This window comes from Chionomys nivalis, chromosome 3 (assembly GCF_950005125.1).
Source record: "Chionomys nivalis chromosome 3, mChiNiv1.1, whole genome shotgun sequence".
In the NCBI taxonomy this organism is placed as follows: Eukaryota; Metazoa; Chordata; class Mammalia; order Rodentia; family Cricetidae; genus Chionomys; species Chionomys nivalis.
The window spans coordinates 39,519,809-39,546,092 of record NC_080088.1 but is presented as its reverse complement, the minus strand read 5'-3'; the positions used below and the strand labels follow the sequence as shown (position 1 = coordinate 39,546,092).

At 39.6% G+C, this 26,284-nt stretch overlaps 1 protein-coding gene across 1 annotated transcript in view; it reads right to left on the bottom strand.

Annotated features, from left to right (window-relative positions):
* Adgrg7 (adhesion G protein-coupled receptor G7) overlaps window positions 1-26,284 on the bottom strand; it is a 57,134-nt gene that overhangs the window by 5,367 nt on the left and 25,483 nt on the right. Inside the window, exons 7-15 of the mRNA XM_057765666.1 lie at window positions 24,124-24,254; window positions 23,899-24,006; window positions 18,862-19,022; window positions 17,231-17,386; window positions 16,346-16,458; window positions 10,334-10,683; window positions 9,063-9,159; window positions 3,140-3,295; window positions 1,081-1,237 (exon numbers count right to left, since the gene is read on the bottom strand). Of these exons, the coding sequence (XP_057621649.1) occupies window positions 1,081-1,237; window positions 3,140-3,295; window positions 9,063-9,159; window positions 10,334-10,683; window positions 16,346-16,458; window positions 17,231-17,386; window positions 18,862-19,022; window positions 23,899-24,006; window positions 24,124-24,254 (1,429 nt within the window). The remainder of the gene's footprint in view (window positions 1-1,080; window positions 1,238-3,139; window positions 3,296-9,062; window positions 9,160-10,333; window positions 10,684-16,345; window positions 16,459-17,230; window positions 17,387-18,861; window positions 19,023-23,898; window positions 24,007-24,123; window positions 24,255-26,284) is intronic.

Genomic DNA, 26,284 nt, shown 5'->3' with positions numbered 1-26,284 from the left:
GTGTAACATGAGGATGACTGATTGTTAAGTCTTCACTTAAAATGAATGAAGCAAAAACTGACAAAATGGAAAACAAGGGAACACATAGACTCAAAGTCCTTGGTGGGGATTTTTAGTTCTCTTCACTAAACAGGTAAAGGAGCCAGACGATAATACTGGTAAGGACAGAAGAGCCCAATTGAGCCTGTGGTCTTTAACTTTAATGGCATTTTAAATCTTCATACCCAGCAACTACAGAATAAGAAGGATTTTCTTTCCGGTGAATATTTTGCTTCTGGGCCTGTGAAATGACTCAAGGGCAAGGCACCTGCCAGCACGTGTGAGGATCCAAGCTCTAGTCACGGACGCTAGAAGGGGAGAACTGACTTTTGCGAGCTGCCCTCTGACTTCTACGTACATTTATTCAATGGCATGCATGCCCTATACTACTACTACTAAATGCAATTTAAAATTTACAGAAAAGATAGCTCAAATGCTGGGCCTAAATCTAATCTTAACACATTTTTATTTTTTAAAAGAAAACTTCGGGGGCTGGAGAGATGGCTCATCTGTTAAGAGCATTGCTTGCTCTTCCAAAGGTCCTGAGTTCAATTCCCAGCAACCACGTGGTAGCTCACGACCATCTGTAATGAGGTCTGGTGCCCTCTTCTGGCCTACAGGCATACACACAGAATATTGTATACATAATAAATAAATAAATATTAAAAAAAGAGAAAACTTCGGTAAACCCACAGAGTTCCAAGCTCAAGGAATGTCGACCACTGCCCATTCCAACCAAAGTAAACTCGTTGCATGGAAGAAAGGAATGGACATATTCTGCCTTATGTAGTATTTTTTTTTTTCACTTAGAGAAAAGGAATTCTGCACCAACCCTATGGAGAGCTTACTCTCTGACCTCCAGGCCAGAAAAGAACACAGAAAGCTTTTGTTCTTCTTGTGAGATCTACAAATAATTGATCCCCTTAAAGGTAACTAAGCAATGATCTTCAGAGAGGTTTACAGGAAGAAAACACGGATCCAGGACGATACTATGTCTCGTGTGCCATGAGTTCTGCTACTTTGGGACCATCGATACCATACCTGAGTGGTGTTGAAAAGACAGAAAATGTAGCTGAAGACAATCCTGATGTTATCATCATTGATTAGCATAGCATATGCAAAAATCCAGGTGACTCCAAAAACAACGGCAATAGATAATGTGCTAAGAATCTTCTTTAGGGATGAAACTTTTTTTGTGCTACATGAAAAGAAAATGAGAAAGAGAACACAGCCGATTAAGCTTTTGCTGACTAATGTCCTCACTGCCGGTGATTAGCGCTACCTATATACCTTGTTCACTTAACAATGTCCTGTCATACCTTACGTCACCCTGACAAAACGTGACTCGACTGTCTGTCTTAAAACACTTTAATGCCCACTTCAAAGCTCAGGCAAATCATTCCTTTAGTACTGCACAGGAAATTTCATGAGGAAGCAACCGTTTTTTTAGAATGGGATTCTGGTTGATTATTACTAAAAGGTTAGCTAGTGAAGAATTCCTTTCTGTTAGGGAGCTTGGGATGCCCGGAAACTTCTTGTGCCTTGGGTTATATGAAAACAAGGTATTTAGAAGTAGCCTGATTCCCCCCTCTCATGGGAAGCCTGTACCCCTGTACCCCGAGAATCTGGTCTTGACTCTGTGACTTATTATGGCCAGGAGAGCAATCACTCATGGGGTTTGCCGTCTTTGGCTGCTCTTGAGAACCCTGATGGTGTTGGCAACGGGCCTCTTCAGGACCAGACTCCCATGTTAGCATATTCTCACAAACATCCTTTCCTTCATGTTCAGTAAAAACTGAAAATACAGATTTGTTTCTGTGTAGATCTATTATGTACAGATCTATTTCTGTCCATTCTTTTAATCTTCTACATATGTGCTCTGAGACATTGGGCTAACTATAGCCTAAATATGTGTCTGCTATCTTTTCAAATTATGACCCTACATTGGCCCTCCTTGTGAATTGGCACCGCCCCATGTAAATATGTATAGACTTGGATAAAAATCCCCATGTTTCATTTGTTCAGGGAGATGGGAACGTATTCTCTTGCTCTCCTTGCTGGTCATACTTTTCCCCTCCACTTCTTCCCCACTTCATTTCCCTTGGGCTTTTTTTGGCTGGAGGTGTTCAAGACAGGGTTACTCTGTGAAACAGTTCTGGTTTGTCCTAGAACTCACTCTGTAGACCAGGCTGGTCTCATATTGTATAACAAGAGATATTAGAGATAACAATAAGGGCACTTACTGGGGCTACAAAACTGACAGGAAGGAGACGTGCAGCTGGGTGGGCCCTGGTAAGCCCTGGAATGTGGTCTCCGTGTCACTAAATGTTCCATATTTTTAAAAGGCAGAATACATTTGTCAGTGAAATCTCCAAATTTCATATATGTACAATAAATTTTGAAGTTTTGGAAGCTACCATGTATGTAATTCAAGCACTGTCGGCAGTGATTCTTAAATTGAAAATGAGGATGTCAGCACCTCCCTCCTTACAGCCTTCTCATTTCTTCAAGTATTCAAATTTTTGCTTCCTGAATTTGGGGGATTTTCTTAACATTGTAGAGTTCAGTTTATGTTTGGGCCCATGTGACACAGAAGTGTGGTTTATAGTGCTGTACACCACACTGGATTTCTTGGGCCCACGTGACAAGAAGTGTGGTATATAATTCTGTATGGCACATTGGACTGCTGAGGTTAGCAGAGAAGCTGAGCAGATCCCGTTTCTCCGTCAAAGTTCGTTGGGATATTACTCCTGAATACCACATGCTCATGCCTTGTGCAGACTTTGAAAACCTTTGCAGGGCTTTGGGATGTAGTGAGATGCTATTACACCTACATTAGTCTTTTCTGGGATGCAGTGAGATGCTATGTTACACCTACATTAGTCTCTGCTGGGATGCAGTGAGGTGCTATGTTACACCTACATTAGTCTCTGCTGGGATGCAGTGAGGTGCTGTGTTACACCTACATTAGTCTTTGCTGGGATGCAGTGAGGTGCTATGTTGTTGTTACACCTACATTAATCTCTGTTGGGACGCAGTGAGGTGCTGTGTTACACCTACGTCAGTCTCTGCTCACAGCTTCCCACACCGGGAGACTCACCTCGTCAGGTTCTGGTTGTTCTTCCACAGCACTTTGACCGTGATTATGATGAATATAACAATATTAGTGATGAGGATAATGGTTACAGGGATGATGAAAGACCACAAAAATGGACTTTTTACAAAATTATCACTCTCAGGAATGGCCAGCCAGCAGCTGTAGAGGAAAACAAATTATTTCAGCAGACCAAGAAAAGAGCCAATACCAATTCCTTTTGTTATTTAACATTATTGTCGCTCATGGAACGGATGTCCCTGATAATAATATCCCTTGGCGTCTTACACATCAGAGGTCATTTACAATACTTCAGCCCATTAGAAAAGTTTCCTCTGTCACGGTTTCCTATGAGTCAATATGCACCAGGTAAGTCACTGAGTCAGGCAGACCTGAACTATTTACTAATCTTCTTGTTGCTGCTTTCATTATGGAGAGATGAAACCCGGTCTTGGGGCATGCTAGGTAATAGCTCTTCTACTGAGTTGTGGTTTGAATCAGAAATGTTGCCAGAAGTTTGCGTATTGACCTCTTAGCTCCCAGTCTGTGGCACTGTTTAGGAAGGTTGTGGAACTTTAGAAGACTGAGCCTTGCAGGAGGAAGAGAATCAGTGGAGGTGGGCTTTAAGGTTTTATAGCCTGGCTTTACTTCCTGTTCTTTCTCTACTTCTGTGTGTAGAAGAAATGCCATGTGTAGTCCTGTTCTGTGACTTTCAGTCTCTGCTGCTGCTGCCACCCATACCTTCTCAGCCAGGATGAACTGTTTCCCCGTGCAACATAAAGTAAAACAAGCCTTTCTTTCCTAAGCAGATTTTCGTAAAGGTATTCTATCACAGTCACAGAAAAGGACGTAATACATGTTCTCCTAAACCCACAGTCTGGCATTATATGCTGCTCCTGTCACGTATGAGGGACTTAACTTTAGGCAAGCTATTACTATTATTATACTTTTGGATATGTAGCTTATCCTGGCTCCTAATATGAAAGGTACAAATGGCTGTACCATATTTCCAGCTCCAAAATTCACCTGTGTTTTGCAAGTATCCTTACAGATTTAAGCTGCACAAACACTAGCAAATACACAGTTTCCTTAATGCTTTTAAAACAAATGACAGCATTCAATTAATGCTTCTGGAACTCACTTAGCATACCTTGGAGATTATTGGAGAATATAAAAAGAAACTTTGTTAATTTAGCATTGTATTTAGTCCTATATTACTTTGATATTCTGTAACTTAAAGAGTTTCCTATTGCTAGTTATTGGTGTGTGTGTGTGTGTGTGTGTGTGTGTGTGTACTTGTATGTATAGGCACATGCCTGTGGAGGCCAGAGGATAACCATGTGACTGAATCAGTTAGGCTGACCCATTAGCCTTAGGGATCTACCTGCCTCAGTTTCCCAGGCACAGAGATTGCAAGTACACGCCACCACATCTGCCTTTCTAGCCAGGAGCTTGGGACCTGCACTCTGATTCCATGCTTACACAGCAAACTGAAATGCTTCCCCAGTCCCCTGATAGATATTTAAAAATCTTACTACTCAAAAAGTATTCAAAAGTTAAGTCCATTGTGCTGTTTTGTTTTACAGATTGTCTATCATGATCTTTGTTTTGATGAAGAATTTTGGATGGATTTTGTTCTTTTCATTTCTTATCTAAGTTGAAAATGATGTGGCCACCTCATAGTATTGTTGAAATAATTTATTCACTTAAAAACCTTTAGAGAGAACATACTATGTACCAGATGGTCTTTTAGATAGCAAGAACTTAACAGTAAAAAAAAAAAAACCTCCATAATTTAGTGAGTAAATATTTTAGTTTAGAGATGAAGATAAAACAAAAAATAAGGCTGATAATATGTCAGGTAGTGATGAGCATTGGAGATAAAAATAATGTGAGCAATGAGTCTAAAGTGTGTGTGTGTGTGTACAGGGGAGGGTTTCAATTTAATAGAGTGGTTGTGGGAAAATCTCACAGAAAAATACTACTTGAGCAAAAACCTGAAGCTGATGAGGAGGGAGAGTATTCTAAGCAGAGACTGCATCATGTCCAAAGGCCCTGAGGTAGCAGCTTTAGAAACAGAGGTTAGTGTGGCTCGGAACACTTGAGTAAGTGAATAAGGCTTATGGAAAAATACAAACTATACTGCGGCTTTGCGGGCACTTGCTTGCATTCTGGATGAGGTGGTGAGACATGAAATGATGCGCTTTATCTTTAAAAAGTGTTACTCCAGGTGCAGCGATGAGAGCATGACTTGAGCAGAAGTAGGAAATCCTCTGGAGCTTGTTGTATCGTGAGGGGTGTGCAATAAAAGAAATGTCCAAGAAACAGTCTGGCTGAAGATTGTTTAAGTAAGGAGAAAGACCAGGATGATGGCACACACTTGCATTCTTAATCCTTGGGAGACAGACAGAAGCAGAAAGACCAGGAGTTCTAGAGCATCCTTGGCTCCACTGGAACTTCAAGACCTATAGATCCTATCTCGATAAAGTAAAAAGAAAGAGTTGAATGACTGCCAAGTGGAGGAGGGTTCGGGGTGGTATCATTGTTCTGAGCAGTTTTCAGAGGAAAGACAAGGAGGTGTTAGCAGACACAACAGCAGGCTATTTACAAAAATCACCAAGGACTGAAGGGTTTGGTTCTCAGCCACTACACTATACAGTCTCTATAACTCCAGCTCCAACAAATCCAAAGCATTATTCCAGCCTCTACATGTATCTGTATACACAACAATGACTTGGTGTCCAAAGAACTCTCTGGCATATACACAGACACACATATAGACTCTTTTTCTTAATTAAGCATGAAAAATTAACCAGTAAGCCCATCTGGCTTGAACCTGTGCAGGCTTTGTGCGTGCTGCCACTAAGTCAGTTTTCTCCAGTGGAATCTAAGTGGGTTTATCAACTGCAGGCCCCATGCCCAGGAGAAGTTGGTCAACAAATTCAGTGGTATTTTTTTTTTTTTTTGATTTTTCGAGACAGGGTTTCTCTGTAACTTTGGTGCCTGTCTCGGAACTAGCTCTTTTAGACCAGGCTGGCCTCAAACTCCCAGAGATCCACCTGCCTCTGCCTCCCAAGTGCTGGGATTAAAGGCATGCGCCACCACCGCCTGGCTCAGTGGTATTTTTGAGAGCTTTGGTTTTGATTTTTTGTTTGTTCGTTTTTTTTATTGACCATTGCTTTTTTTGCTTTGATTTTCAGTTTCTGTAGTCTTTTTTTGTCTGTTTGTTTGTGGGTTTTATGTGTGTTTCTTGTTTATTTGTTTTGTTTTTATTTCTCGTTGAGAGAAAGAGAGAGAAGAAGAACACTAAGTTGGGTGGGTGGGCAGGAATGTTCTGGGAGGGTTTGAAGAGGGAAAAAACATAATCAAAATATATTGCAGACAATTGTTTTGGGAAAATATAACCAGAAGTCTATTACATATTTGGCTTTCAATTTCTATTCATTTTCTTATCTCTGGAGGTACAATATTATGATATATGACAAAGAATTTTTTAATTTAAAGTCCCTCTTCAACTAAAGCAGAGGATAAAAATAGAATTTTCCTTCCTGTCACATATTTTCTGATAGGTGCCGGCATCTAAGTGTGTGTTTCTTCCAGGTCTTCCCATCCTTGGCTCACTAGAGATGCTTACAGTCATTTGTGTCAGTGCACGTACAGCAAGTGGTGCTTCTCCTAACTTGTAGCTATGAGCACTGCGGTGGGAGCTTTGTATTGAAACTGTAACTGTGATCCTCTGTGGCTGGTTGTTTGTCACTCTGTTGGCTTTTCGGGGGAGCTTGCCATGATAAATCACACACTTATTCTTACTCATAAGAAAGTAAGTAAGCTTATTCTTACTTGTAAATACCCAGCCTTAGATTGGCTTATTGCTAGCTTTCCTTAACTTAAATTATCCTATCTATATGTTACCTATGGGCTTTAAAAAAATCTTTTCTTACTTCAGTATATCTTACTTTTACTTTAACTGCATGGCTGGCTGTGTGGCTGGGTGACTGGCCCCTGGAGTTCTCCTCCTCCTCCTCTCATTCCTTGATCTTCTATTCACAAATCTCTCCTTCTATGTATTCTCTCTGCCTGCCAGATGATACTTTCTTCTGTCTAGCTATTGGCCATACAGCTCTTTATTAGACCAATCAGGTGTTTTAGACATGCCCAGTAACACAGCTTCACAGAGTTAAACAAATGCAACATAAAAGAATGCAATATATCTTTGCATCATTAAACAAATGTTCCACAACATAAACAAAAGTAACACATCTTAAACAAACATTCCAGAATCCAATCCTCGATTCACAGATGAGAGGAAAGGGATGATAGGCATCTTTAGGATAAACTTTGCACATCCTCAGCATTTTATTTAGAGACAGACCCACTCTGTTAAAGGTGGACATGCCTGTTGGTTTATTAGTTCATTACAGACTTGAACATTCATCTCAGTTTTATCACAGGCCATTCAGATTAGCAATATGATTTTCAACCGTTTGAAATGATAATGTTTCAGTTCCAATGATTAATTTCAACCCTCTCCCCATCAGAGAGTGGGATACAGCCCATCTGACGACAGAATAGAGAACTGGGGTAGTGCGTTAAGAACAATGTGGCCTGCGCTACATCTGTTCCTTCACTAGACTTACACAGAAGCAACAGGTCAGGGCCTCGGGTCAGATAAATAGAACTGGGGTCAGTGAGGTAACACACGAGACATCGAGGAGATGCTAGTGGAAGAATAACTCAGGGTAAGCACAGCAGCCCTTCCTCTTTCTCAGGAGATGAAGGAATGTGATGCTGACGCCATGTGTGTATGGCAGAGGCAGTAGGATGACCAGGATGGTCTCATTACCAATCCTTTCCTCTCCTCCTATCGTCAATCAGCAGTGGCCTAGAGCCATCCTCCGTATCTAACCCTGTGCTCAGCGAAGGACCTGCTGTAAATTATTGATAGCCCAGTGTGAATATACTCAAGCAAGTTGGCTTCTCTCTCAGCTTTCATAGAAATGGATCTAACCGTTTGCCTAGGTTACAATAAGAAATTAATAATGGGCTGCAAGTAAGGTACCTCTCCTGTGATATATTTGTACCTCAATGAAATCTAATTAAACCGAAAGTCTAGGTTGAGAAATCTAGCCAGGCAGGCAGCCCTTCAGGCTGTCCTACAGCTATCACAAGCAGGTAAATCTCTTGACACCATAGTCTTCCCTGGGGTCATCAAGTGCCCTTAGGACAAACTGGTTTTCAGGTGAGTGGGGATAGGAATGGCAGGGTGTCACAAGAGAAGGACGGATGACGTTCAGGGTGGCTGCTGTTTGGTGGGAGAAACACAAGGACAGTGTGGAGCCTCTGCTCAGCTCAGCTCAACTTTCCTCTCTTTCCCACATAAAAAGTAAAACGGCTCCAATAAGAACAGTTAATTATCCATGCTGGTGGCCTAGCAAGAATCTGTGGTCCGGGAAACATTGCCATGAAATAGCCATCCCAGCTATGTTTAACATGAGGGGTTCATCTGCATGAGATGCGGAGAGTGCTTTGTGAGTTATTAAATGATTCCAGGGTTGATTGCCATCCTGCAGAGCAACCCCTGAGCAAAATCACTCTAACTGCTATCCTCGTTCTAGAGGAAGGAACCAAGGCACAGGGCTACTAAGGATCATAACTATTATTTTATATGATTTTCTCACTAACTAAGAGGATATAATTTTAATGTGGAAATCTTCAGATTTATAAGATCAAACAGCAGATATTTCTTTTTCAGAAATTATCCCAGGAAATTTCTTTGTCATCCTATCTAAAATACGGTGTATTCTTTGAGAACATAAAATACCCATTACAAAATAGGGCATTTATAAAGTGAAACCTGGAGACACTTGGAGTTAATATCAATGAATTCATATACTTTTATGTCAAAGAAGTTTAAAGAGATAAAACTTACATTTCCTCTTGCCGATAGTCTAACTCCCAGTATGACTTGTCTCCACTCTGGGCATAAACAATCCCCACCGTTACACCCACGACTATAGCTGGAACTCCTAAGGGACAAAGACAGGCAAGGAGTTAATAGTTTGTCCAGGATAGAAATTAATTATAAAAGACTTCAGGTAAATGATACATCTGACCTCTTAAGTTGCATGCTTTCTCCTCTTTGAACAACCTACTGACCAATGAGTAGAAGTAGATTAAAAGTTGATAGATTTTTTTTTAAATTCTAATTTCTTTTTATTGATAAAATGTAGAATTTAAAAATGCTTAACGGATCTCTGTGAGTTCGAGGCCAACCTGGTCTACAAGAGCTAGTTCCAGGACAGGAACCAAAAAGCTATGGAGAAACCCTGTCTCAAAAAAATAAACAAATAAATAAAAAATAAAAAAAAAATTAAAAAATGCTTAAACTGTTTGTTGTTCATGACACTTTGATTTATACAGGAGTTACTTCCCAAAAAATGTTACCCATAGCTGGATTGAAAGAGTATTTGGGAAATGTGGCAATGTGGTTTACATAAGTATTCCACATTACAAGTCTACTGGGGAATCCAAAGGGATTTGCCTTTGTGGAGTTTGAAACAAAAGAGCAAGCAGCAAAAGCCATTGAGGTCTGACTGTAGGGCCCATTGTGAACCGGTGGCCAAAGAATCCGGTCCTCTGCTTGGAGGTAGACAGATTTTTTTTAAAATCTATTCTTTTTTTTTATTTATTTATTTTTAGCTTTGTTTCTGTATACCAATCCTATCTTATTGTTCATTTCTTTGTATTTCCGATCACAATGTTCATCACCAAATGTCTGAAGTCCTCTTTTACTTGAACAATTTAGAGTTTCACTGAGACAATTCTTCCTTTTGTCTTTGCCTGGACACAATATAGCCATCAAGAATTCTTTCTTAACAAGACATTCTGATTACTTTCTGGGAAACACTCCCATTTCAGTATTTAGGAGATGAATTGCATATGTTCTGAATCTAGCGTAAATTAATAAAAGGATGTTTTTAAACAAATCAACCTCTTTAATTTAGCTTATACTATGTCTGGTACAGCAGTCTGGATCCCTCACTGGAGAATAAGCTACTGGACAGATGTAGTGTTTAACGATTATTCCATTTGCCCCCTACCTTGAATTATTAGCCCTCCAATGGGTGTTTGTTTACATTAAACAATTGCAACAGTGTAACGAAGCGAAATGACTGAACAGGCGTTGATGCAAACACTTACCCCATCCAACTAATGAGATGATGGCAATGAAATGCGGAGGCAGGGGCTTCATGGTTCTGATCAGAAGGAAGTAGAGCTGTGTGGCGCTGAGTCCGTTCCAGGTGAACGTCACCAACAGAAAATAGTGAAGGAATGCAGCCACGGCTGTGCAGGAGGGGTTCGGGGTGTCGACCGTGTCTCGCGCAGGTATGTCATTGTTGTCAAGGTTATTATTACTAGTGATGTCAGCATCATTTATCACTAAGTTCTTATTGGAGTTTTCAATTCCAAACACAAAGAGGAGGTTAAAAATCAACATTGATGTACACAAACTGACCAACACCCAGGTTACTGAGGTTTTTCTGATTTTCCTAAAAGTAAAGAAAATAAAAAATTATGTGGAACTATGTGACAGGTGAAAGCAAATCAACTGAAAAAAAAAAAAAACATCAGGACTGAAAAGATGTCTCGACTGCAGAGGACCCAGGTTCAGTTCCCAGCAGTCAATGCTGTTTCCCAGCTTAGTAACTCCAGTTCCAGGGGAAATCTGATGCCCTCTTATGGCCTCTGTGGGTATTGCCTGCATGTAGTGTCCTTAAATACATGTAAACAAAGCACTCACACATACCAAAAGATAGAAAATAAACAAAAAAATTCACAATCCTCAGAGAAACTATGAAGGAATAAATAAATAAATGTGTTGCTCAACATAAGTCCAGTTCATGACCTGGTGGGCCTTCTGGTAAACCTTCCTTCTCTACAAAGCAGTGAATTCGGCAGGCGTGGTGAGGAACTGCTGCGTACTGATTAAGAAGAAATGACGGCTAATCTCTGAAGTCAGTGGGCAGTGAGCCCTAAATCCTAGTATTTGTGCCCTTTAGCGTCCTTTCCCAGGGTTGTCCTTGCCTTGATTTAACTAACAGAATGTAACTAAAGTCTGGTGGCCAAGGCTGGCTTATCCGTTGGGTACCATGATGCTCGAATCCTCCTTCCATACTTTTATGACCCTGAACAAAGTTCAACTCAAAGAAAAATAAAAAATGGAAGCCTACGTCTGAAGATGCTAATATACTTATTTTGTATCAATAAAGTCACTAAGGTTTTTAATTTTTAAAGTTTCTTTTAATTTGTTTGTTTGTTTACTTATTTTTAGGAAAGTCCCACAGAGTTCAAGTTGCCTTGGGTCCCAGCACAGTCTCCTTGTCAAATAGTTTTATGGTTGGAAGTCACACAACTTGAGAAAGTGTATAAAAGGGTCGCAGCATTGGGAAGGTTGAGAACCAGTGTCCTAGAGGAATCTCCAGGGCACTCACCCCAGCTACTGTCTGACGACCATCTCCCCGGGGAGCTTAGCTAGACCACACTAGCCATAGTAAGTCCCAGACTCGTGAGAGGTAATACATGGTTTGACATCCTGAGCTTGGACAGCTGCAAACATACACAAAGATTATAGGGAGAAGGGCCTTTACACAGCATTTTATCCCTCAAAATAGGACATTACAAATTAATAGATGAACCCATGTAGTGGCATTTCAAATGTATTTCAATAAATAAAGGCTTCCTGAAGATCTGAGAGTAAAAGAGTCCCTCTGGTCAGCCTTACAGACCAGATTATGGTAACACACACCTTTAATCCTAGTAGCCACACTAGTTGCCATAGAAACTGGGTGGTACATGCCTTTAATGATGGTGGTGCACGCCTTTCATCCCATTCCTAGAGGGAAATATAAACTGGGGGAAGATAGCTCCAAGACACAGTCTCCTGAGATTCCAGGAGGCAGGATCGCCATTTCAGACTGAGGTCGAGGTAAGAGCCAGTGGCTGGCTGTTTTGCTTTTCAAATCTTCAGGTTGGACCCCAATTTCTGGCCCTGAGTTTCTGTTAATCATGCTTCAAACCTATGTTTGAATGTAGAGAAAAGTCTCATGTTTGTAGCCAATGTTTATTTTTAAAATCACCTGTAAATTTTACAGTACTGCCAAATATACTCTTAAAAGCTAAAAATACAGTAGTGTAATGCATTTGAAAGAAACTGTTAGGCTATTTTGCTTATGTTTTATTTAAAGAGAAGATCTCCAACAGTTTTGTAGCCTGGTCTGTTTGTGGGACCCAGGCAGTGCGACCAGGATATATCCCTAGTGCATGACCTGGCTTTTTTCCATATAGTGGGGTGCCTTGCTCAGCCTTGATGCTGCAGGGGGGAGTGTGTGTCTGACCTCAGCTGAATGTGCCAGGCTGTGTTGATACCCCATGGGAGGCTTTACCCTTTCTTAGGAGTGGGTGAGGCTAGGTTGGGTGAGAGAAGGGAGGGGGGAGAAGGGAAGGGAGGGGGGAAGTGATTGGTATGTAAGATGAATAAAATAAAATAAAAAGAGCTGTTCTCCCATAAACCTGTAAAAGTAGGCAAACATGTTTTAAATTTGTTTCATATTGCTACTGGAGCTATTTTCTTTTTGAGTAGACTGATGATTATTGCCTGTGACATCTATAGAACAGAGTCACATGTCTTTTCCACAAGTTAGAATTCTCTTTCCACATAGCACCTCTGAAGGACAAGAGTTGGGAAATTCTTGCTCACTGCTAAAAGGTCAATATGTTCTAATTTCCCTTTTGCCATAAATATGCCCAGAGTTCCAGCATTTGAAGATGGAAATTCTAGGTGCAGAAATTGCTCTGCAGAGACCACTCCTTTGTGCTCAAGTCCCAATTCCTATTTACCCAGTGTGTTTGCTCTAAAAGAAAAAGATTTTGCTCTGGTTTTATCTACAGGCTGGCCATGCTTACCAGCAACTTTTAGAAGGTGACATGATCATGTTTGTGTTCCTGTCTGTGCGTGCATGCGCACGATGTACAATGTGGTGTGGAAGAAGTATGCAGTATATGTATATGATATGCTGTGTTGAGGGCATGCATGCTCTGGTATTTGGATGTGTCCTGTACTGGCCAACACATGCATCTTCAGGCTGGCAAAGGAGGAACAATGGAAGGCCTGATAGTCTCTCTTTCATATGTGCACTGTTTTCCTTCTTCTTTAACGATAGTTATAGCCTTGTGCCCTCTCCAATGGCATTTGGCAGTCCTGTGGATCCTATGGCATTTAGTCCTGTACCAGTGAAGACTATTCAGTGCCCTCTCAATCTTTCCCAGCTTTCTAGAATTATAGATTTCCCCAATAGTTGTCTTTCTGGATTTATCCTAGATGTTACATTTCTACTATCTAGACATACTTTATTATCCTTACCCTGTAATTTAATGATCAAATCTACCCATTTTATAGCCTATATGGTTTCCTAATATTCCACCATATTCACTGAGTCGTTAGATTTCTCCACTGACAGAACTCAGCCCATTAGATATGTTAGTTGAGATTTTCTTGATCATGAATCTTTTTACATATTTTGAGATGTTTAGTAATTAAAAACAGCAAAATGTCTTCAGAGAAATCATCATATTTAAAAATAACATGAGGGGCTAGTGCAAGGGCTCCGTGGCTATAAGCTCTTCCACCAAACCTCATAATCTGAGTTATAAACACAGTAGAAGGGGATCATGACTCCCACAAATTGTCCTCTGACCTCCACATACATTCAGTGGAATGCTCCCTCCAAAACTATATTTTTAAAATACAATAAAAACTAACAATAGTTACTATCTAATTTTGAACATAAAATATGACCTTCGCTTAGAATATTGCTATGTTCTTCATGTTATTATCATATGGGGATTTATCCAAGAACAAAAAAGTATTTCATTCAATATTTAAAATATCTACAAAATGTTTTTATTATTTTGTAAGATTATAGATTCTCATGAATTTTAAGTGGCAAGTATGATGACCAAATTGGGGTAGGAAAAGCTAACAAAAGCAAACATATCTGATAACAAATGGAAGGGGTAATGTTTTAGGTGGGAGAAAGCTAGTTGTACAGCAGTTACATAGTGAGCTGAGTAATTATCTGTCTAACTGTAATGATGGAAAGAATGCAAATGAATGGACAGATATGAGAGCTGTTTAATTTCCACCATCAAACTTGGTAGTACACAGCACATGCTTTCACTCCAACATGCTTGTCACAGCCTATAACTATACATTTCACTTTGTACATATTTGTGTAGTGTCTTGTTTACCCTTGAAAATTTAAGACAGGAACTTGACCTTGCTTATTGTTTGCTATTTAGCTTCTGACATGGTGTTTGGCAGCAGTAATAAGTCAATTAATTACTATCAAGAGATATTAATGAACCAATAAAAAACTCATTTAGTGTGAAGGGTGAAGGAAAAAGCAACTTTACTCTCAAGAATGACAAGTGATGGAGTGGAGAAACTGAAAGATGAGTTCAGTCATTCTGCAGTCATCAAAATGAGACAGACTTAAAGTGTGGTACAAGTATGGCAAAATGGCATAAAGAATTCACTATGACTTTTTATTAGTGCATCGCCAAGCAACACAGGAAGCATAAAAGAGTATGAAATCATCAATGCGATCTCACTCTAATAAGGATCCCTGTGGATCTCACCAGGATCACCGTGGGAGAGATAGTTGGAAAGCAGAAGGATATTGAATATTCTCAAATTCACGCTGTAAGAATAACCTGTTATTTACACACTGAGAAAATGAACTGCGATGATACAGAAATCTCACAGTTACCCATTAAACAGCACTGAAACTTACAACCAATAACAGCAGGGCTGCTACCGCGTACCCCTTGTGGAGTCACCCCGAGATGAGCCAGTGACATAGGATTTACTCTACCAACCCTTAACCTCAATCAAACAGTGAGGAGAACGTGAAACGGATCCTAAATCAAAGAGCAGTCTTCAAAATAACTGTCCTGGACACTTCAAAGACTTTAGTGTCACAAATGACCACAACAAACAAAAAAAGAGGAATTGTTAAAGGCTAAAGGTGAATAAAGTATCATAGTAGTAAATTAATTTAGAGAAATACACGCAGCTGTAATAGACTACTGGGTGAACTGAGATGTTTGATCGTGATTGCATAATTTTAAATTTCATAGGTTACATTTTCAGAGTGAGGATAGAGAATACAGAGTGTTGCTCTCTGGAGATGCACAACTGAAGAATTTAAAGATGATAGTCTTATGTGCAGTCTACTTGCAAAATTTCTGGGGAAAAGTTGAAAAAAACACAAAATGTTAAGAATTGGCAAATGTCGATGGGGTTTACAAGGATATTCAGTTTCCTGTTTCTGCTTTGCTATAGACTTTATTTGCTAAGTAAAACAATCTGGATTATAATAATTATAAATAACAAAATCTATATAGTTAAATTGGCCACTCATCTAAGATATAATTGAGAAGAAATTTAGTGGGGAGAATTGATTCTAGAGAAATGGTGAATTCACCTTGGTGCAACTTGGGTAAGGGAGGAGAACCAGACTGGCATATTCAATAGATTAATTTATTTCATAGTTTTATAAAGTTTTCTAAAGGCCCAGTGTGGCACTTAGCCCTGGGGAGCCAGGGAGAAAACAAAGCAAAGCACAGTGACAAGGGAACCAGATGAGGCCCTTGTCTTGGTAAACTGTACTGCAGGCTGTAACCACAATGAGAAAACCCTTTGAAGGATGCAAAATTAGATATTCAGTGGAAAAATAAAGCAAAAAGAACTATGTTTATAAGTATTTATTTAAAATTTAAAGCAAGATTTTTTTCAAAAACAAACAACTGAGAAACTGAATAACTTTAAACGTTTCACCATTTGAAAACTTTATTTTAAAAATTACTTTCAAGATGTTGTTGTTCAGCAATGGTTTCTTCTTTTACAATCCAATTTGTCAGACACGTTTTTTTTTCACATTAGTTTCAGGATCTATGCACTATGCGCTTATATTGGTTTTGCTGTCAAAATGGTTGTCTTACTTGTAACTGTATGTTTACTGTGACTTTATCTCAGCCTCTTTGAGATTGTGCCTTCTAGTTTAGAGAAACTAAGTTCTGAGATGAGTGTACCCAGTAAATTACAGGATAGCAGTTTCTCCTGGGAAAAGTGCCCTTCCCCTCCCCTCTTACCTGGTGACAATCTGGAATATGATAGTTAGAGCCAGGCCAGCAATGGACAGGGCACAACCAATGTTGGACAATATGTCTAAGGATTCGGGGTACTGATAACCCTTTTTGAAAGTCTGAAAAAAATAATTTGACATAGATTTTTAAATAAACTGGCCTAAGTGCTTAAAATTATTAATATAAATCAGTATTGTAGAATTACACTGGCTAAAATAACCAACTAGATGCCAAATATGCCTTCTTTTATATAAAGCCCCCTGTACAGGGAAACTTGACCATTGACGGGCTTAAGGAAGGGAGAATGGGCCTAAAGGAAAAACATAAAGGACTGAAGAGCGATCTCTTTTCCACTTATCAGCAAGAACAGCAACTTGGACAGCTCCAGTGGAAAACATTCCCAGAAATCAAAGTGGCCTACATATGGCCAGGTATGCATTAAACGGTTCCTTTCCATGTGGACCTCACTCTTAGTTCATCCCGTGGGATGCATCTTCTCTTTCACACATATGCATCCTTTCCATGTGTAAAAACACAGTGCTCACCTAAATTCGTCTATTTCTATCCCAAGACCACATTGCAAACAACAACAATAAACCGTAACTTTATTTATTTATTTAATGATTTAGTTTTTCCGAGACAGGGTCTCTCTGTGTAGCTTTTTAGCCTGTCCTGACACTCTCTCTGTAGACTGTGCTGGCCTCGAACTCACAGAGATCTGCTTGTCTCCCCCTCCAAGTGTTGGGATTAAAGGTGTGCACCACCACCACCACCCGGTAGCTTTCTCTCTAACATGTTCCTTTTCACACCTACCACTTCATTCATTCGCTGCATTTCCCAATTTTATGATCTACATAACTTATACCTCCTATATAAATTGCACATTCTTACCATCAGTACTGCGAAGTTGGTTGTGTGGTTGCAGCGGCAACCAAGGAACCCTTCAGTGCTCCCGTCCTTTCGGCAGCCGTGTGTGTCCCAGTCATTTCTTGAAAAATTCCAGTAGACACAGGCATAAGAGTGAAGCTGGAATTCTCTTCTGTCATACTGTGAATTGATGACATATTCAATGCTTAATTGGATAGAAAAAATCTAATAGGATAAGATAGTCCCAAGAGAAATAAGTGCATATTAAGCCTTAATGTCTTCCTTGTAGACTGAAGGAAGAGTCAGGGCATAAGAAATCAGGTGTGATAGCATACAGCTAGAATCCAAGTACTTATGAAGACGAGGCTGGAGGACTGCTCCAAATTCATGACCCCTTAAAGCTATATAGTGATAGTTTGTCTCAAAAACAAACTAAACAATCAACCAATCAAAGAAAGTGTATAAGGGTATAAATCAAATTAATTTACTTTCTACTTAGATTGCCAGAAATTTAGATAAAATTTAAACAATTACTTTAAAAGACTTCTCAGAGACTTTCTGTAGAGTTTTTCTTATTTTATACCATAGCTAATTTTTTAAAACTAATATATTCTACATCCTGATCACAGCTTCCCCTTCCTCGTTTCCCACCCCCTCCCCCTGCAGCGCTCCTCCAATCCCCCATCTACCCCTACTTACTATTCCTTCAGTAAGGGGCAGGTCTCCCAGGGGCTTCGCAAAGCATGGCATATCAAGATGCCATAAGCAATCACCTTCCCTTGTATTCAGACTGGGAAAAGCAACCCAGCAGGAGGAATAGGTTCTCAAGAGGCAGCCAGAGCTCCCATTCCCATTGCCAAGAGTCCCACAAATAGACCAAGTTACACAACTGTCATGTATACACTGAGGGCCAAGGTCAAAAACAATGACATCAGGAAATTTGAAGGCAAGTGGATAGAACTAGAAAAAAATCACCCTGAGTAGAGGTAACCTAGACCCAGAACGACAAACATGGTATGTACTCACTTGTAAATGGATATTAGCTGTAAAGTAAAGAATAACAGGCTACAATCCACAGACCCAGAGAGGTTAGGTAATAAGGAGGCTTCAAGGGGGGACACATGGATCTCCAAGGATGGGGCAATAAGAGATCTCATGGTTGGATTTGGGGCAGGTAGGCATGGGAACTTGAGGGATCAGACTCAGGAGTGGGCAGAGAGGAGGAAGGCAGAGAGAGATTACTTGGGTAGGATAAATCCTGATGCAAGGGAAACTCCCACAAGTCTACAAGGATGGCCCCAGCTAAGACTCCTGGTGGCAGTGGATGCGTAGCCTGAACTGGCCATCTCCTGTGATAAGGTTTGCGACCACACTGAATGACAGATGGAAGCTGATTCAGAGACCCGTGGCCAAACACTGGGCTGCGCTCAGGAGTGCTACTGAAGAGATGGAAGAGGGACTGTGGGAGCCAGAGACTTCAGGGACGTCAGAGAAAAACCAACAGAAAGGGTTAGTTTGGCTCATGACAACTCTCAGAGTCTGAACCAACAACCAGGGAGCCCGCCTGGAACCATAGAACTCTTTTATCTAAGATATCTCCAGTTGTGTAATTATCTCCAGATTTTTTTAAAATTTCCATTAATGGGGAAACTTACCGCAGGATTAAATACCATTTCCACAGAGACATCTGGGTCTTGAGCACTTGAATCTATTTTGCCTGAGATAATTTTTTGACTAAAATCTGATGTAGCAGTGAAAGTTTTTGACTGGAAAAGTTTGTGGTTTTGGTACACTACAAAGCCACATGGATTTTTATCTGTGGAGAAAAATAAACATTAATATTCAACAAATGTACCTGGTAGTGATCAAAAATAAAATTTTCAAGTCATTGTGGAACTGCATGGTTGCTTCATCTTTGAGTAAGGTACAACAAAAAATAGTTCAGCAGCTGAGCTTTTATTTGATTGCAATATAGTATGGTAATATTACAGTAGGAGTTGATTATAATTGGTATAGGGTTGGGGTTGGGGAAATTTTTATAGGCTCAGGGATAACTTTGAAAAAAAGGGAAAATTGGATGGAATAATAATAGTGAGTAATAGAGTGAATACTTGTGAGTTATTATTTATAGGCAATTACATTGGTATAGATTCTTATATATTGATACAAAGTTAAATTATATTGAATATTGTATGCATGCATGCTTCTACCTCTGCTTAAAACATTTTTATATATTAATATGTATTTATCATATTGCAATGTACATTTCTACCTCTGATCAAGATACTTACACATTGTTGACATTTTAAGGTCATTGTTCTCATTTGTTGCACAGTTTTTTATTGTATAATATTCTAATATGAAGTCTTAGTCTTTAAGTTATATAGGTATTAAGGAGTATAATCATCTATGCTTGTCATACTTAGACTAATCAGGTTCTTTAGATACATAGAGATTATATTCTGTATAGACAGGTAATCTTCAACCACTTCAAAAAGCTGTAGAATATGGCATTTAAATAACTTAGAATTCTGTTGAAGTGAGACACAATTGCTCCTGGCAGCACCGATCTATTCCCGAGAAAATGTTGAGCACTGAAGACACTCCACTTGGAGCTTGTTTTCTTCTTGGCAAAACTGGCCTTTGGGCAAAGAAATGCCCATGCCTCAACCACTGACAAGATACATGATATCTGAAAATGGATAAGAAAGACTGTGAAATCTTGCCAAGACAGAATAAGATGGTTTTGAAAAATTTCCTGCCTCTGAAAATGGTATGTCAATAATTCTAGGCCTTAGCCAAAGTTGGTTGCTTCAAGGTTGCAAATGAGACTTTGGGTGATTGCTCAGGTAGCCAGTTATCTCTGTCATTTGTTGCACATTTTGGAAGTTGCTTGATTGCACTTCCTGCTTACTCAAGTAATATTATTTCCCTTCTTGGATCTTTGATGGGGTTGAAGACTAGATAGTTGTAGTTACTTTCCTCTCATGACTTGGCCAAGTTATTTATTATAGAAGACTTAAACTAGTTAGGATAGGATAATTATTGAATATATATGTTCTAAGGGGGAGGTGCTATAGGAAGTCTTACAGCTGGTGGTTACCCGCCCACTGGGGCATGGCCTCTTATACTATATATGCTGAAGTAGAGCATGCATCTGGCTTATTTTCTGGCCTCTCTGTTCCGGTTGTGGGATTAGTTTTCTGATCTCTGTTCAAACAGAGGATTCTGATTTGTGAGTCTACCCCTAAATAAATAACCATCTATTTCTAAAAAAAAAAAGAATTTAGAAAAAAATTTACTTTTTTCATATCTATTTTTGTCTCTATCGTACCTTTCATTGAACATACATGTCTGTATATGTCTATATAAATAACATTTAAGTTTCCCACAGTCAACAATGAATTTTCTTGCAGTAATCTTTGAAGTTTCCAGGAAGAAGATGGGACTCCACAACAACAACTCCACCTGATTGCTATGACATTATGTTGCTGATAGTGATACTACAAGATCTGTTTTGGGTACCAGCTGCTCAAGATGGTTCCAACTTGGTTAGCTGAAATGGTGTACTTTTTTATACCCTTCTAGCCAGACCTCCAAATAGGTACCTCAGAAAAACCCTACCAAATACTCAAAGACTATTTGCAATTATACCAGACAGTAATCTTGGAACTTAACCATCATTTTACTTTCACAGGATCCCATAGAAAGAACATTGCCCCCATGACAGCTGGAAATAATTCTAGAAGACGATGGCCCCTCTCCCAACAAAGTTTGTCTTCAGGGTTAAGGACATCACACACATATCATCACTGAACACAGCCATTGTATCATAACTACCTGCATAAGTCAAACCATGAGAACTAGTGTGTCTCTTTGGGGTTGGCCATCAGGACAGTCTCTAGGCCTTCTGATCTAGTAAATCTTAGGACTCCATCTAAATAAATACCTTAATCCATGTCCAAGAGGCAGGGGTGCTTCACAGAGTTGAAGAGCAGTGTTAATAGACAGGCTTATTGAATTTCCCTATTCTATTTATGAGTGTTAGATCATATTTTTGTTCAATCATGTTTCCACATGTACATCTATTCTTCAGTTATAGACAAATATGCAATTAAGTCTCCATGAAAACTCAAAGGATGGAGTTCAGAGAGCTTTGGAAGAGTAGAGCATGTGGAGGTTCCTAAGTGTGATACTCTCCCAGAGAGGGTATAGAAACTCTGTACCTCTGCACTCAGACCTCATCCTGTTCTTATTTTAATATGTGTCCTTTGTAATAATCTTTGTAATAAGCTAATCAATGTGCCTACCTGTCCTAAGACATCTGTCAAGATGGCTGTGCCTACAAAAGCTTCCATGAGGTCTGCCTGCCATTTGACGACAGCAGGGCAGGTGTCTTAGGTCACAAAGAGACAAATTTGAAGGAAGCTTTGTGGGAGGTCTTGGCAAGGGCACCCCTCACCATCTCTGCTCCAACAATCATCAGCTACCTGAGGGGCCGGATCACTATTGTTCCAAAAACATTGGTTTTGGAACATTGTTGTTGGAGGCTGCTTGTTTGTTTCTTGGCTACCCAGGCTCCCGAAATAACCACACAGAAACTATATTATTTAAATCATTGCTTGGCCTATTAGTGCTAACTTCTTATTGGCTAGCTTTTACATCTTAATTTAAGCCATTTCCATTATTTTATATTTTACAACAAGCCTCATGGCCTAATGACAAGGTTCCAGCATGTGTTTCTGTCATGGCTACATGGCTTCTCTCTGACTCCGCCTCCTTTTTCCCAGCGTTCAGTTTAGTTTTCCCTGCCTAGCTACACTCTATCCTATCAGGCCTAAGACAGTTTCTTTATTAACCAATGGTATTCACAGAATACAGAGGGGGAATCCCATCTCAGAACATCGGAAAATGGAGCCCACTGTTCATTAGGGCTCTGTAGTGTTGTAATCACGAAAGTTGTGCCTGCCTGACCATGGCAATGGTCAAACAGAACTAGCTGAGGAATACTTCTTAACATTTACACAGTTGCTAGGCACAGGACGCATAGCAGAAGAAATAATAGAAAGTAATATTTTGGTGTGTGTGTGTGTGTGTGTGTGTAGGATACTCACACATCTGTATGTGGAATGTACACACTTGTGCAAGCATGCAGGCCAGAAAAGGATACCAGGTGTCCTGCTCTATCACTCTCTATATTACTTCTTGAGACATGGTCTCCCAGTGAACTTGGAGCTGATCTAATGGCTAACAAGTTCCAGAGTTCCTCTTGTCCCCTCATCTCCTAGAGTTACAGTTATGGGCTCAGGCATTTGTACCTGGATTTTTACATGAGTATTGGGGATCCAAACTCAGGTTCTCATGCACACAAATAAAATGCTCTTACCCATTGAGCCAGATCTCTAGCTCCCATAAGTATATTTTTAGCAGAAGAATTGCAGATATTGTACTCTTTCTTTCCTAAGTGATATGACAAAAATGACAGCCATGAAATGTGCCTATCCCACAATGTGGCTTGAGAAGACAGGCAAGGCTCTGATGGCCTCTTGGTCACTGCTTTGTCAATTATTCTTCTCTACCTTTCCCTGGAAGGACATGTAGGGCTTTCTCACATCCTTCACAGCAAGCTGTCCTCACCAAATTTTTCTCTCCTGGATACTGGATGACAAAATTAACCCCATTTTATTTTATTTTGTAGGAATAAGCTATTTTAATCCTTCAAAACAAATTTCTATTTATGATTTCTAAAAGTAAAATTAGACTTTTCCAACCCTTAGCATTTACATGTATTAATGTCTTCTAAGCAAAACATGGATGCTGGGGAAGAGAGTTAATTTTTTTTCAGGGATGAACTCCCTGATATGTTATCTAGTCACAAGTGGTCAGCTGTAAACACACCTACATTACAAGCAATACTAAATGGACTTTGTAGTTTGTATATGCGTGCATGTGTATGCGTATATATCATTACACACAAGTTAATAATTTGAGAGAAAGCAGGGAGAGGACACAGGAGGAGTTGGAGGGAGATAAGAGAGGGTTGGAAGCCAAGTACAGTACTAAAACATGAAAGTCTCAAAAAAACTTAAAATGTAAATAAAAACTAAAAAAGCAAAATACAGAGTTCCTGCTCACTCCTCTCCTCAGTGCTATAGTATTTTGAGCATGTTACAAAATAATAATCTTTTTTTACAAATGCTTAGATTTATTAGAATAACTTCTGTTTGTATCTTGTGTATTTTCAAGTTTCCACATGTTCAGCTATTCCTTTTCCACTCCTCCTCCTTCTTCTATCCACTTTGGTAGATGCTTGTTTCATTGTTTTTCATGAAATTAATTTTCCACTTTGTTGACCAAGCCTAGCATTTTTTAATTTATAATTTTATTCACTTATAAGCTTATGTTTACTCATCCTTACTCCTACCTTTATTTTGTGTAAGAGTAAGAGTCTTATAGAAACACAGGTTTGTATGCCTAGTGCTAATATTTCAATCTGTTACTCTCCAATGTGTTTTTGGAATGAAGAGGGATTCTTTCTGACATAAAATAGTGGACTTGATATTACTGTAATATATTTGAGCCTAAAAACACTCAAACAAAATTATTAGGTGTAAAACTAAGCAAGGATTAATCTCCCTTCATGGATATAAAGTGTGTTTACAAAACAATGCAGAAAAAGGTTCGAGGCATACTTTCCCCGGTTTTAAGCAGGATCTGAAGTTCAGTCTGTCCGTTTGGATTGAGTCTGTCTGCAGTTTTATTAATGGATGTTCCACCAGAAACTAGAGAACCACTCGATCCTACAAGAAAGGGGAAAGTAGACTTTTAAATACCTGCACTTTCGTGACCCAGGAACTGCGTGTGATTGGCAATGGACTGTTCTTTACTGTTACAAGCGCAGGGGACCAACAGCTTACCTTTCTGTACAGAGAAGAGAACACTTGACCCTGCATCATCACCTCGCGTAACTGACTGGATTGCTATGTTAGGTTCCACTATTGTTTCGTCACCCAGAGAAAAGGAGTAAGACTCCATTTGCTCAATAAGCCTGCACAGAATGAAACATAACAACTGAACATTTTCTCATAAACTCAGAGATGTATTGTTTTCCTCATTGCTTTAGAAAAGGCATGAGCACTAAACATGTAGTCATGGTGACACGACAGTTAACTATACGTGTGTGCATTTGTGTGTGTATTTACCTAATTATCTGCTTCTCTTCATCAGAGTCTTATTTTGTCTCATGTACTTTTTAAAATGTTATGATGATTACCCCGCAAGTTTTGTGCCACCATTGTATTAGCATGTTTTGCAGGCAGGACCGCATTGTAGATCAGAGAGTTTGTGGCTGGTCTGATATTTAGGTTTCTCCTTTGGTAGTGTGTAGGTGTGAAGGCTCTATGTAGACGCCAGCTCAACTTCTCAATGGTCAGTGAGTTTTGTAGGTATTGTCTTCAGTAATGGGGCTTTGCCTTCAGTGGAGAGAAACCTATAATCTTGGCAACAACCTGGATTGTTTACAGTTCCCATGGGACCCCTTTGGGCAACAATTTAACTAGACATAGCCTATTCCTGGTACTGAATGCTTTGATGATAAGAATTTGTAGGAGTAACCAACTGTGATCTAATTTGACTTAAGGCCCACTCCACAAGATAGAACTCATACCTGCCACTGCTTAGATGACCAAGAACCTGAGACTAGATAGCCCAGGTACCTAGGGTAAAACCAAATACTACTGCTCTAAAAGCAAACAGAAAAATAGAACAATATTGTAACTCTTAATGACATTCTGCTGTGCTCATAGATCAGAACCTTTCTCTGACATCATCAGAGAAGCTTTCTCCTACAGCAGATGAGAACAAAGGCAGAGACCCACAGCCAGACATGATGCAAAGGGAAAGAGACCTTGGAACAGTCACTCAGCCCTAAGTGGGATGTCTCTGTCAAATCCCTCCTCTCAGAGTTCAGGGAATCCCACAGAAGATGAGGCAGGAAGAATGCCCTTTGAGTACACATTATGGCTTCCAGTTTAGTGTTTTGATGGGATTCCAAACTATGTGAATGCGTGGGTCTCTCTCATGTACCTTCTCTTGTGCTCTTCTCCCTTTGTCTGTTTTGTCTACTCCCAATGTGTTAGTATTTGTTTTACCTCATTGTATTTTATTATTAGAAAGTGATAATGTAACGTCATTTATTTATATTTTTGACAGAGATTCAGAAAAATATAAATTATGTGGATTATTATTTTTTTAAGAAGCTTAAACTAATTAGAGATTGTTTTATAAGGAGGAGGATAACTTCATTCCTAATGTTACACAATTTCTTAAGGTTTCAGCAATTTATACTATATATTTCCCATGTAATACATAATATTCACACGCATGGGCAGCCTGTATATGGTGGTTCTTGTCCATACTGGGTTTCATGGTCTAAGCTGATAAGGACGACTGACCAGTTCTCTTCCTCAAAAGGGCACCAGATCTCATTGCAGGTGGTTGTGAGCCACCATATGGTTGCTGGGAGTTCAATTCAGGGCCTTTGGAAGAGCAAGCAGTGCTCTTAACTGTTAAGCCATAGTTCAGTGTAATCTATATTTTGAGGTTTATTTCTCCTCTAACCGCCTTTGTTTGAGGCCATTAGGATGTTATGCATAAATTATACAAGGTTATCTTTTTCTCTATATACGAGCCAGTAAATGCATAATTGTTTCTTAGTAAGGTATCGCCACCTCTGTCATAACCTATAAAATTCTCAGATAAATGCTACATTTTTTCTTCTTTCTTACTAAACACATCCACCACCCTCAGCCCTTCTTCTGGCAATAATCTACTGCCACAGACCCTTCCCTGACTGGTGGGGGAGGGCTTTCTCTGTCTTTCATTTCTATTTTCATTAAACATAGACTTTGGAGCTCATGGAAACCTCCTTCCGCACTTTAGGAAACAAGAGGTACCCTCAGCCCCAGGAGAAGGATCCAACCTTCTCTGAGGTCAAGAAATATACCAGTCCAACCATTGACATGACTTCTGCCCCATCTCTCAGAACTGTGATCTTTCGAGTTCACAGTTTCACATGTA